The sequence below is a fragment of the Suricata suricatta genome, chromosome 7 (assembly GCF_006229205.1).
Source record: "Suricata suricatta isolate VVHF042 chromosome 7, meerkat_22Aug2017_6uvM2_HiC, whole genome shotgun sequence".
Classification (NCBI taxonomy): domain Eukaryota; kingdom Metazoa; phylum Chordata; class Mammalia; order Carnivora; family Herpestidae; genus Suricata; species Suricata suricatta.
This window is the reverse complement of record NC_043706.1, coordinates 102518949-102532621: the sequence shown is the minus strand read 5'-3', so window position 1 is coordinate 102532621 and position 13673 is coordinate 102518949. Positions and strand designations below refer to the sequence as shown.

The 13673-nt window shown below is 40.8% G+C and overlaps 1 protein-coding gene across 2 annotated transcripts in view; it reads left to right on the top strand.

The window, feature by feature from the left end:
* MCM9 (minichromosome maintenance 9 homologous recombination repair factor) overlaps positions 1 to 13365 on the top strand; it is a 103420-nt gene extending 90055 nt beyond the window's left edge. For both annotated transcript variants that reach the window (XM_029943725.1, XM_029943724.1), the window contains 5 exons: positions 2462 to 2664; positions 3274 to 3477; positions 5139 to 5221; positions 5688 to 5833; positions 9787 to 13365. In XM_029943725.1, coding sequence (XP_029799585.1) covers positions 2462 to 2664; positions 3274 to 3477; positions 5139 to 5221; positions 5688 to 5833; positions 9787 to 11251 — 2101 coding nt within the window. In that variant the 3' untranslated portion in view covers positions 11252 to 13365. The remainder of the gene's footprint in view (positions 1 to 2461; positions 2665 to 3273; positions 3478 to 5138; positions 5222 to 5687; positions 5834 to 9786) is intronic.
* The last annotated feature ends 308 nt before the right edge of the window (positions 13366 to 13673 follow it).

Genomic DNA, 13673 nt, shown 5'->3' with positions numbered 1-13673 from the left:
CAAGAGACTCATTTTAGACCTGAGACACCTTCAGATTGAAAGTAAGGGGATGGAGAAATATCTACCATGCAACTGGAAGTCAAAAGAAAGCCATAGTACTTATATGGACAAACTGGACTTTAAGGTAAAGGCACTAACAAAAGATGAAGGAGGACATTATATAATAATTACAGGGTCTCTACATCAGGAAGAGCTAACAATTATAAATATCTATGCACCAAATTCGGGAGCACCCAAATACATAAAACAATGAATCACAAACAGAAACAGTCTTATTGATAAGAATGTGCTAATGGCAGGGGATTTTAATACTCCACTTACAGCAATGGAGATCAACCACAGAAAATCACTAAAGAAACAACGGACCTGAATGACATATTGGAAATGATGGATTTGACAGATATGTTTAGAACTCTGCATCCTGAAGCTAGAGAATTCACTTTCTTCCCAAGTGCGTATGGCACATTCTCCAAGATAGATCACATCCTGGGTCATAAAGAAGCCCTCCATAAATACAAATGAATTGAGATCAAAGCATGCATACTTTCAGATCACAATGCTATGAAACTTGAAATCAATCAGAGGAAAAAGTCTGGAAAACATGGGGGTTAAAGACCACCCTACTAAAGAATGAATGGGTCAATCGGGCAATTAGAGAAGCAATTAAAAAATATATGGAAACAAATGAAAACAAAAATACAACAATCCAAAATCTCTTGGACGCAGCAAAGGCAGTCCTAAGAGGAAAGTATATTGCAATCCAGGCCTATTTCAACAAACTAGAAAAAGCGCAAATTCAAAATCTAACAGAGCACCTACTGGAACTAGAAGGGGAGCAGCAAGAGCACCCCAAACCCAGAAGAAGAGAAATAATAAAGATCAGGGAAGAAAGAAACAACAAATGTTGATGAAGATATGGAGAAAAAGGAACACTCATGCACTGTTGGTGGGAATGTTAATTGGTTTACAGCTACTGTGGAAAACAGTATAGAGGTTCCTCAAAAAATTAAAAATAGAAATACCATAAAGTCTAGTAAGTCCACTGTGGGAAAACAAAAACACAAACTCAAAAAAGATATATGTACCCCCATGTTCATTGCAGCATTATTTACAATAGCCAAGACATGGGAGCAACCTAAGTGTTCATCAGTAGAAATATGGATACAGAAAATGTGTGTGTACATGCACATGTGCACATGCATGTGTGCACATACAGATACACACACACACACACACACACACACACATATACACACTGGAATATTACACAGCCATAAAAAAGGATGAGATCATGCCATTTGAGATAACATGGATGGATCTCGAGAGTCTTATGCTGTGTGAAATAAGTCAGACTAAGAAAGACAAACACCATATGATTTCACTCATAGATGAAATCTAAAAAAAAATAAAAAAGCAGAATCAAAACTATAAATACAAAGAACACACTGATGGCTGCCCAAGGGGAGAGGAATGGGAGTTGGGCAAAATACATAAATGGGAGAGGGAATCAGTTCTGTTTGGGAATGAGTAAGTCGTGGTTCAATTATGGAATGAGTAAGTTATGCAAATAAAAATTAGAGCATAAGGAATATAGTCAGTGATATTGTATTAATGATGCAATGGGACAGATGATAAGCTACACTTGTGATGAACATAGCATAATGTATAAACTTGTCAAATAACTAAGTTATACACCTGAAATTCATGTAACATTGTGTGTCAGCTATGCTCAGAACAAACAAAAAACATGATGCTAATCAATCCTTATTTTGCCTGATTTCCTTTCCCTCCCTTCCCCTCTCCCCATCCATCTTTCCCTCCCTCTTTCTGTGTCTGGCTGACTCTTGTTTCTCTCACTTTTAGAAAAATCAAAAGAAATGAGCACATAAGTTTTTGCCTTAACCAGTCAGCATTCTCCAAAGTCACCTTCACCTATGACCTTCACAACCTTCACAAATATGTATATATAATCTCCACTTTAAAAAGTCCAGATGTTGTGAAGGGCCCAGTTCAAAAGCTACTTTGTATTGTTTCTCTAATCTCTCTTCCAACCCAGAAATGGCTATATGTCATCTTTATTTCCCTTGGGAACTTTATCCTTCCAGAACTTACCATAGTCTGCCCTGTCTTACCATTACATCTGGTAGATTACAAGCTCCTTAAGAACAGGATCCATGTTTAATTTAATTTTGTACACCTCTTAGCACCCATAAGAGGGATCTACTCATAGTAGGGGCATAAGAAGTGTTTATTTAATAATAACTTTCCTTCAGCATAGGCTACTGTTAATGTACTTCCTTTGAACTTGTTCTTTGTCATACCTCCTTGTATCATTCCATATTCTCTTTCACACAGTTTCTCTAGGTTTTCAAGGTACAAGATTTTCTTTTTATTAACAAGTTTAATTTTGCTTTTTATTTGAATCTCAACAGTCAGTGAATTTTACCCTCTCTTTTAATAGCCTCGTGTGCAAGCTGAACACAAGGACCACAATCCTGGCAGCAACTAACCCCAAAGGCCAGTATGACCCCCACGAGTCTGTGTCTGTGAACATCGCCCTTGGCAGCCCACTCTTAAGTCGATTTGATCTGATCCTGGTTTTGCTTGATACCAAGAATGAAGACTGGGATCGTATAATTTCCTCCTTTATCTTAGAAAACAAAGGTACGTGGAGATAAATCATTCACACTGATGGAGAAAAAGTAGATATAACTAAATGAAATTCTCTTTAAAGAAAATTAAGTAAATAACAAATTACCCTACCTAACCAACAATCGCGAGATGCTTAGACAGAAGGCAGCGAGAGGGGCCATTTAGTGTGCCCAGAATAATGAGCAGAAGGAAAGGGGCCTGCTATGATCGTTTAGTTAGTAAATATGTTCTTTGGGATTAAAAGAAGGCAACCTTATGATATATAGTTAACCATTCACCTCTTGAACACAAAGAAAACTGGACTGAATTATGAAATAGAAATCTCTAAATGTAAGCTTTTCTTTAAGTTAGATTTACTCAAATACTCTGTATTACTATAGGACAGACCAGAATTATTCTGGATAATTTTAGTACCTGTAGGAAGCTTACCTTTATTAAGCTTAGTTCCTAAGGCTGCTTGTTCTTGAACTATATGCCATGCAGAATCAGCTCTGGGTTTCAGTGGCCACAAACCTGAAGGTTATCTTTTTTTAAAAATGAGCCAAGAACATTATCAGAACCCTTAAAGTGAGATGTTCGCCTGTTCTTAAACATTGCTGACCAAGCACCTGATATGTACAGGTTACCCTAGCAAACCAGAGAAGCTCTGGAGCATGGAAAAGATGAAAACCTACTTCTGCCTCATTCGGAATCTACAGCCCACACTTTCTGACGTGGGTAATCAGGTTCTTCTCCGGTACTACCAGATGCAGAGACAGAGTGATTCCCGGAACGCTGCCCGGACCACCATCCGCCTGTTGGAAAGCTTGATCCGATTAGCAGAAGGTTGATTTATTTCACAAATAATACTTCTGTTGGGTGCCCAGTATGTGCAAGGCATGGAGCTTGGCACCACAAATTAAAAGATGAATAAGAAGAATTTCTAGGGCGTTCATAGTTGCTTGAAAAGTAAAGGCTCTGAGCCATGAAACCTGCATTCTTCTGGGGACAGATCACGGGTATTGAGAAGTGTGTGGTGTCATTAAGGAAGAGGACTCTTGGTGACACGATTCACTTAGAAAGTCTTATTTACTAGCGTTGGTTTCTCACTGGTAGTCTGTTAGCATTTGGGTACTTTCTTGTCTCGAGTTGTTTCCTGTGTAGCATATCTGGTTTCTTCTCACTAATTGCCATTCACAGCCTATCACTAACATGATAGACAGCCCATCCCGAAGGCATGAGACTAATGTACATAGTACAACTGACATGCCTCTCAAGACTTTTCTCCTAGGGGCGCCTGGGTGGCTCAGTCAGTTAAGCCTCTAACTGACTCAGGCCATGATCTCATGGTTAGTGAGTTCAAGCCCCACGTCAGCCTCTGTGCTGACAGCTCAGAACCTGGAGCCTGCTTCAGATTCTGTCTCCCTCTCTCTGTCCCTCCCCCATTTGCACTCTGTCTCTCTAAATAAATAAACTAGTAAGTAAATAAATAAATAAATAAACATCAAGACTCTTTCTAATACTGGCTTTTATATTTAGCCTTTAAAATAATTCTAAAAAAGTTCCATATAATGACTGTATCATATAATGACAGAATATATGCCTAATAAAAAGTTTTATAAAACAAATATACTTCGCTTTGTCAAGGATTTATAGCTCATATTAAGACAAGAAGTATCCCAAATGCAGGTTTGTGAGTTTGGTAGTTTTGAAAAACTCACAGATAAAAAGAAGTGCCAGAGATGAGAAATGAGTTTAATATTGTGTATTTCTATAATAGACTAGAAAATGAGCATTAATGGAACACCTTAATGGGTGGGGCTCAGTTAAGTGTCTGACTCTTGGATTCAGCTCTGGTCATGATCTCACAGTTTGTGGGATTGAGTCCTGCATTAGGCTCTGTGCTGACAACATTTGGGATTCTCTCTCTCCCTGTCTTTAGGCCCCTCCCCCACTCACACACATGTACCTTCTCTCTCTCTCTCTCTCTCTCTCTCTCTCTCTCTCTCTCTCTCTCTCAAAGTAAATATTTTTAAACATGGAGATGAAAAGTTGTTGAATATTAAATTTATTTTATGCTTACATAATCCCTTTCCCTTTTTTTGTTGGAGCCCACAGTACTTCTCAAGTAAATTCCCAGAAGTGCTATGGGCTGTGAAAGATTAGGCCCATTATTAGAGAAACAACTTTAAAACTAATTGAAATTAGACTTTTGTGGGGCCCTTGGGTGGTTCATTTGGTTAAGCCCCTGACTCTTGATCTCGGCTCAGGTCTTGATCTCAGAGCTGTGAGTTAAAGCCCCAAGTTGGGCTCCACAATGGGTGTGGAGCCTACTTAAACAAAAAGAAAGAAAGAAAGAAATTAGACTTTTGTGCTTGTTTTAGTAAAATGAATTTGTTATTAGTAGCTCATTCATAAAACATGGCTTTTTCAGGGGGCCAGGTAAAGTATTACATTTATCACCTCAGATGTTCATTAAAAACTTTCTGTCTTCATAATTTTCTTAGCTCATGCTCGCCTGATGTTTCGTGACACTGTGACTCTGGAAGATGCTATTACAGCAGTGTCAGTAATGGAATCCTCGATGCAGGTGAGGGTATTTTGCACCTAATATTTGAACTCTAATTATAAGCATGTAAAAAAAAGACAATTTATTAGGAGTTATAAAAGTGATCATAATCTAGATCTAATAATTTCAGGAAATATATCCAAAAGAAACCATTTAAAAGAAGGAAAACATGGTCATGGAAACATTCTTTGCATCAGTAGCATTGCTGTTGCCCACTGTGTGCAGTAGTGAGTCTCACTCTTTTTTCCTCAACATGTCTGAGGGGCGCTCATGCTCCCGCCATGACAGTTGCTTCCTGGCGCAGTGCTTGCCACCAGGAACTGGAGGGAGAGAACCGTGCATATTTGCAAAAGGCCCCAGATGACTGACAGCCAAGATGGGAGTGGAGAGGGCTGATCTGGGATCACCGGCCTCCAGGGTATGCTTCCTCTATGCAGGCTGACTGGTTGACTCTCTGGTATTTTCCATTTTCTCGAAACCCCTTCAGGGAGGTGCACTGCTAGGAGGTGTGAATGCACTCCACACTTCCTTTCCTGAAAACCCTCTGCAGCAGTACCAGAGGCAGTGTGAACTCATTCTAGAAAAGCTGGAGCTGCACGACCTCTTGAGTGAAGAGCTAAGAAGACTTGAAAGGTGAGAAAAGAAATGCAAGCAAAGGCTTTTAATGGAAAATCCTTGTTTGACATTTAGTGAAATGAAGGAAATGGAAAATCTGTCTGTACTGTCTGTAGGGGGTTGTTTCAGTTGTCTGTTGCTGTGTAATCAACTGCCCCAAGGCTCTGTGGCTTAAAAAAACAAAAACAAAACCAACACACCATCACCATTTTATTGCTCACTTTTCTGAGTCAGAAATTCACTTACCTCCAGTCCACATAGTGTCAGCTGGGATCACTCATCTACTTGCATTTAGCTGGTGGAACCGTAACATCCAGAATGGCTTCCCTCACATGTTGGTGCCTTAGCAGGGGTGGCTTAAGTGGCTGGGCTCTCTCTACCGTCGGGGAGTCCGAGTTCTGACATGGTAGCTTAACGCCCCAACGAGCCACAACGGAAGCTGGCAGGACTCATGAGCTGGTCCAGAACTGGTGCAGCATCATTTCTGCCATATTTTATAGGTCAGAGCAAGTCACAAGGTCAGCCCCATGCAAAGTCGGGGAAAACAGATACCACTTCTGGTGGGAGGAGTGACACAGACATACAAAAATGGGGGACTTGATGGCTGCCATCTTTGGAAACCACCTTTCATGGCTACATTTCCTTGGCTTGCTGGTTCGGTGAGCCTCAAGGAGAACACTTGCAGGTTCTTTACTATAAATATACTATATTTATACCACTGGTTCCCAAGTATATGAGAAGCAGGTTGGCTACTCACAGTTCACACCACGACATGCAGTTTCCATGGAATCAAGAAACCATGGTAAATGGGCTTTATTCTGTTCACCACCACTACTTAGTCCTCTGCTCTTTCTTTGGGTCAACATAAGTAGAGAGGTGCCATTCAGAAAAGTGGCTAGGAATGCTGTTAAGACAGAAGAAGTTGAACTCCAGAGGAGCAGTTTACCCCAGGCTAGATTCAAACCCAAAATATTATCATAATTTGGCTTTATCACTTTTCCTTGCCAGGAGAGGACATGGGCAAAGGAGTTTACAAAAAGAATCATAGTGTTTATTAATATTTTAATTTTATTCCTAATGGTTTTAAAGCTCTCTCCCAAGTATAATAAATATTTGATCTCTTTTTTTTCTTTAATGTTTTTTTGTGTGAGAGAGAGAGAGATTGTGAGTGGGGGAAAGGGTAGAAAAAGAGGGAGACACAGAATCCGAAGCAGGCTCCAGGCTCTGAGCTGGCTGTCAGCACAGAGGCCCGACACGGGGCTCAAACCCACGAACCGTGAGATCATGACCTGAGCCGAAGCACACGCTTAACTTAGCCACCCAGGTGCCCCAACAAAAGCTACTTTTTTGGTTCTTTTATGGTTTGATATAGCAGTGTTTCAAAACTCAGCTTTGTAATGATTTGTTGAAATGTGCATTACGTAGAGAATTTTTACCCGAACTTTAGTGCATACATGAGCTTTTAAAAAGCTAGACTTTGAGGGTGTACCTGTGACACACAAGTGAGCGATGGCAGAATATCTATGTGGGTATCCTCCTGATCCGCATGAGTGGCTCAGTAATTGCCCCGAGTCTGGCAGCTGGCATTGACCTCAAAGCTGGGGGCTGATGGAGGGAGTTCACATGGAAACAGAGTGGCTGCTGAAGGAGAACTGGAGACTGGAGTGGGATTGTTGGCCGAATAAGTATAACCTTGAGAATTCTTTCCCTGGCTTTCCTCCTTTCACTCACTGCCTTCATCCAGTAGCATTCTCTCTCAAATTCATGAGACCCCAGCAACAGCCTTCCTGGGGGAAGTGTGGGAACTGGCTTTGTGTTGCTAATCCCCAGCCCCTTGTATAAAATCAACCCCCTTTTCTTTTAGTCTCCTGGCTTTTTAATGATCCAGAGCCTAGTGTTAAGATGAAAGCTACTTTTTTGGTTCTTTTATGGTTTGATATAGCGGATCCTTTTTAGGCCTGCCCTGGGCCTGGCTTGGCTTTTGGAAAGGCTGCTCATTTTGACTGAGCAGGATCTGGGCATTTGGGCTACCAAAAGCTGTCATGTGCTGGATGCAGGAAGGAAAAGAATGTGAAGCTCAGAATCAGTGTTATGTGATGGAAAAATAGTAGTTGGACTTACCAAATTCAAAATGACCCTCTTGGAGGGAAAGAAGAAGAGTAGGTAATGATCTAAAAAAACCCAGGAGTTTGCCTTAAAACATTCTTTTCTTCTGGCATGTCTTTGTAATGCAGGGGCATGTCCCAGTGCTGATCCTCAGAATAACAGAACCAGGTGCGCTGCAAATGACAGTGCATGACCTCCAAGACACATCCAAGGCTAATCTTCTCAAGTGAGAAAAGCCCATGTAACATACCGGTTTATCCCCTCAGGAAGGACTTGTCTGTTCCTTAAGGTGGTCCGATTGACTCATAAAACTATTTGTACCTTTATCACACTTTTCTTCTGGAAAATACTTACCAGTGCAGCCAACCTCAAATGGTGGTCATTGTAGTCACATGAAAACAGAACACTAAGACACTGTCTTTTAGGAAGGTATAGTATAACTCGAAACATTTTATGAAAGGGAGAATTTAATTCCCAGAGTCAGAATAAGACTAAAATCATAGGGCTAAATTATTCTACCCCTTAAAATTCCCTGTCTTTCAGAACATTTTTTTATGGAGTTTTAACAATTATGAATATCCCTGACCCCAATTTGATGTATATTAGGTAGTAGTAATTTTAAAAGCTATTTCAGGTTTTTTTGTTTGGCCATGACTAGGATAAATATCGATTTTGCTGTATTGATATGTCCAAATCTACAGTGAGTGAATATAACCCAATAATTTATATAATTCTTTGTGTGTTTTTTCCTGATCATAGGAGGTAATATGTGTTTTTAATAGAGTATTTTGAAAATTAACAGTAATAAGTTAAGAAGCAAAAATTGCATATAATCTTATTTCCCAGAGAGGCCTACCATTAACATTTTAATGTATTTAAATATATTTAAATCTAAAATTTATTTAAATGTAATGTATTTATTCCTATACCTTTTTCTATGGTTACACATGATTTTTAGAATAATTTACTCATCTGCTCTTTGGCTTAGTTCCTTTTCAAATTTAACACGTGGAAGTGAGATCACGTTGCCCCTTCCTTATACTGAGAAGCTGTTCCTCCTGAGAAGCTGTCATCTCTGTAGGAAATCGATCCTCTGGCATTATTTCTGTTTCTGCTATGCCCAAGATTGAGAATGCTATCACTGATCAGATCCTTCATTCTGGGAGGTCAGTAGGTTTCACCTCCATGTCACCTGCGTAGAGAGTAGCTGCCCAGAACATGTGTTGAAACATGGCTGTGCTTGGCAGGAAAGATGTCACACTTGCTGGGGTATGGGGGGGGGGGGGTGTGCCATGAACGTGATGCCACAGGGATGGTGTGAGCCTCAGTACGGAGGAATCAGCCTCTGCTCCCAAGGAAGGTGACTTTTAGGTGCACTAAAATTCAGTAGTCAGATGAAGAGATGTGAGGAGAGCATAGACTCTGGTCTTGCCTTTGTTTCTGACCTGAAGACCGGCTTTGGAAGAGCCACTCGATCAGCAGCCGGCCACTGTGCAGAGAGTTACAAGTCTGTGGTAGTGGACCATGTAACAGGAGAGATAAGAGTGAGCATTTTACACCGACCTTCAAACAGTCTAAAATGAATTAAATGGACTTTCAGAGAAATCTAAAGATGTAGACAAACCTGCTACTTTGTTTCCTTTGTTTCACTTCAGTTTTAAAATGATTATCAGAGCACTTACCCTCTATACTGATAAGAAAGGATCATTTTCCTCCTGCTGTTCTTAGAGACTGTATTTGGTATTAACTTGGAATTATGTTGGACCCAAGCCTTTAGATGGTATCTCAGAGACTAAAGAAATGGAAAAGTGAAAGCAAATTCTCTTCTCTTCAATACATATTTTCCCTTTTTATCCCTGCCATAGGTTACAGAATCAGAGTGCCTGCCAATCCCAGCCCCAGGCAGTGGAGGCAGAGACTAACCCACCATCCTTGAAGAGTGATCCAGGAGAAGAATGCAAGTCCAGAATCCGCTCTGCAAGGCAGGAAGTGAACTGTAGCATGCTGGCGTCCGCTGCTGGGGGCAGTCCTGAGGGAAGCCCACTTCCCAGCCCCCTCTCCCCACTGGGCCCTAATACATCAACAAATAGAAAACATACACCTGATATTTCACCTAGCAGAGATGACAGTTTGGACTGGTTTGACTGCTTAGCAGCTTATCAGATTGAACCCAGAGACACCGTACCTATGTCTCCCAAAACAGCTGGGGGGAAAATGGCTCTGAAAGTCTTCCAGAACAAGTCTCAGGGTAAGGAAAGGAGTGAGCCAGGCCAAAAAAGCAAATTGGAAACTGGACAACTTCCAGCACCAGGAGAGACAGAAGCTACATCGAGGCCAGACAGTGTGGAAAGTAAAAAGGCAAAAAAGGCAGCAATGGTTTCCGAAGCAGTAGTGTCTGCCAGTGAGCCAGACTGGGTACTGACACAGCACGTCTCCAGGAAGCTGCACAAGCTGCGCAAGGCGAGGGCCCAGGAGCTGTGCAGGAATCCCGCCAGGGCGCCTTCACGGCCCACGGACTCTCCTCGTCCTCGCTCCCGTCCCGAACCCAGCCCTCAAGGAACACGGGAAACTCCCAAAAGAACAAGAGAGAAATCCCTCCTTCAGATGCAAGAGCCTGAACTTGAAAGTGCCGAGAGTCCAGGTCCCCCATTGGCCAAGCTGGCAAAATTTACTTTCAAACGAAAGTCGAAACTGACCCACTCCCCTGAAGACCACAGTCATGTGTCTCCGAGCACAACTGAAGGAGCCATCCCACGTTCTAAAAGTCCCCGCATTGCAAGCAGAGACCCAGCCTCGCCTGTGAAGGGTCCACAGAAGTTGGCCTCTCCCTCGGGAAGCAGAAACTCAAACCAGCCACGGGGTGAGACAAAGCAGGTGTCCTGGAAGCCACCGGAGGAAGATGGATCGAGACAGGAGAGCGAACAGGCCCGTGGGAGGAGAGCCATCCTGCCTGAAGGAGAGCTTGGAAACAAGACTGGACATTCTCATCTTACTTGCCAAAGAGACAGAATGGAAGAGGTCTCATGCAGTAATAAAAGCAGCAAGGTCCACGCTTGCACATTAGCCAAATTGGCAAACTTCTCCTTTACTTCCCCCTCTGAATCCAAACCAGAATCCCTTCCTCCTGAAAGTACGAACCAGGGAGAGAAAGCCCCAAGCCCTGCTCCTGAGACTGCAGCTCTGGTGCCCAGCAAGAAAAGGAGAACTTTCCAGCTGGAGGGGTCCACTGAGAGATTGGCTCTTCCCAAAAAGTCTCTTTTTACTTTATCAGAACTGGATGATGAAGCATTGGATTTCGATTGGGATGAAGAAATGAGAAAAAAGCCTTAATCATGAAAAGCTTTCAGGTCAAAGTTCCATCTCCCTTCAGCACCTTCAGGATATCAATGTGGTGTTTATATATGAACAGAACTCTTGGCCATATTGAGTTCCATTCAGAATACCAGCTTCCCTGATTTTATAAGTTCAGATTTATCTTCGTGACTTGAAAAGTTGTATAATCAGTGTCGGGCAGTATCATACCAGCACTCGAATTAATTGACATTGTGCTTAATTTTGCAAATGTAATACTTGTATTCTTAAAGATGTTTCCGTTTGTTTTGTTTTTTGTTATTTTGTTTTGTTTTTTTGTGGGGGTTAGGTCTTTTAGAGATTGCTTCTTTCATTTAGTCAGGAACAAATGCCAGGAAGTTAACCCTCATTAAGCTAACAGGTCAAATGAACAATTTTTTATTTTTTCATTTTTACCTTCACCCAAGATATGCTGAATGTGATGAATATTTATTGTAATTTGCCAAAATGATGTGATTTTTCTAATATTTTTGTGTTTATTCATGTGTCAGATTAGATGTGACTAATGCTTTTCCTTCTTTAAGAGGCATCCTTACAGTTCCATGGTGTTCTTAAAGATCTGGCAACTGGTCAAACAGTAGCTTTCTCAAGTATTGACCTTTCGAGTTTTCCCTGTTTTCTTGAGCTAACATTGTGTGCTTCAGATTCTTTGTATTATTGGGGGGTAGAGGGGCCTACCTTCAACACAACTTAAATCCTGTGGTTAGGAAAATCTGTAGTAATCTCAATCATGTGTTATGGCATCTACCCAAGTGGTTCATATGGATATGTGATTCCTACTAAGTTATGATTCATTTGTCTTCAAAACCAAGCAAATGATGACTATGTTCAGTAAGAATAGACAGCTCAAGCTTTGTCTCTCTTGAGCCCTTTTAAAATCACTCTTTCCTCTGGATTCTAGCAGGGGCTGTTAGGATTTCTTAATTACAGACTTGGTCTTCTGAATTATGAATTTTTAAAACAATAATTAATAGAGTCTTCCACTGTCTGTGGGGCTTTTAGATATGAAGGATATCCAAAACTATATCTACTTCATTTAATGATTGCTTCATTAAGTTCATAACAAAAAAAACCTCCAAATTTTCTTGAGCATTTAAACATCAATTCCAAATCAACTAGTTAAATTTTCTGAAAAAATGTTAAACTGTGAGTACAAATTGTTGAGTCTTTTGAAATGACACCTTAAACAGCTGGTGAGAGACATATATAAGCAGTGATTGTAAAATGTCTACTGCACATTCACTTCAACCTATTCTGAAACGTTGAGACTATGGTTTAGGTAATTTCTTGTTACTTCTGCACTTAATAACTTCCCAGTGTAGTATGATTCTTAATGTGATCTATCCCTAATGTCTCAGTATTAGTACTTTTCTGAGTTTCAGTAGTCTGACTAGAAATGAGGGAAAAGGAGAGGATCCAGGTTATTGACAATGTTGAATCTTGGTCTAGATGCGATCTAGTCTGATGGTGTAGACTGGGGTAATTCGAACTGAGTCACCATGCCAAGCTGTTGTTTTTGATTTTGTGGTAAACTTTTAAGTCCTCCTCTTATAAATGTTTGTCTTTGAAACTGGGTACCTCTTGCAGTTATGATGTATTATTAAAGAATTGCATGGCTGTTGGTTTGTCACTAGAGTATTTTGATATGTTCTGTTTTCATTATTTAAAATGGCTGTGTTCCTCATTGGGAATCTTCATTCTAGAGCTTGCACTTCTTGGTGATGTGGGATTGATGTAGTTAACTTATCTCTTCAGGACATTGGATGATTCATGTTTTAAAATACAGTGTTGAATTCTCTCTCTTAATTATTATATATGACCACCTGTGCCACCTGCTACCTAGTTATTCTTTGTACTCACCGTGCATCCTATTATTTACGCTAATAAGTCCATGCTGTTTTTTATTTTAGCACCTTCTTCTGTCAGGATCATTTGGCCAAATTACAAGTTCCAGGTATTTTTTCTTTGATGCTTACCCAGTTAGAAATAACTGTATAAATATTGTGAACAGACAAACCTATTAGAAGGAATAAAATATGTTCAATCTGAACACTCCTCTACTTACTAAACAATTAAACTTGTATCGCAGCCTACTTTTGGGTTACGACTGCCTTGCCGTGCTTGTCTTTGATGCTCAACACCTGACAACTTGGTCAGTTGGAAGTCCCATTATGTTGATGCCGGTGCCCTTTTAGTCACCTCTGACATTTCTAAAAGTCTGTAGTATCTGAAAATAACAGCACGTTCCAGACACATTTTGATTTTTTTCCAGCCTGAAGTCTTAGAATCAGCTGCCCCCTAAGGCAGTCTGCTCCCTTTATAGGCCGGTCGTGTTATAGGCCAAACTCCTGGTCTTAAGGGTATGCAGGGCCAAAAGTACTACTGCTGCTGTTGGCTCCCT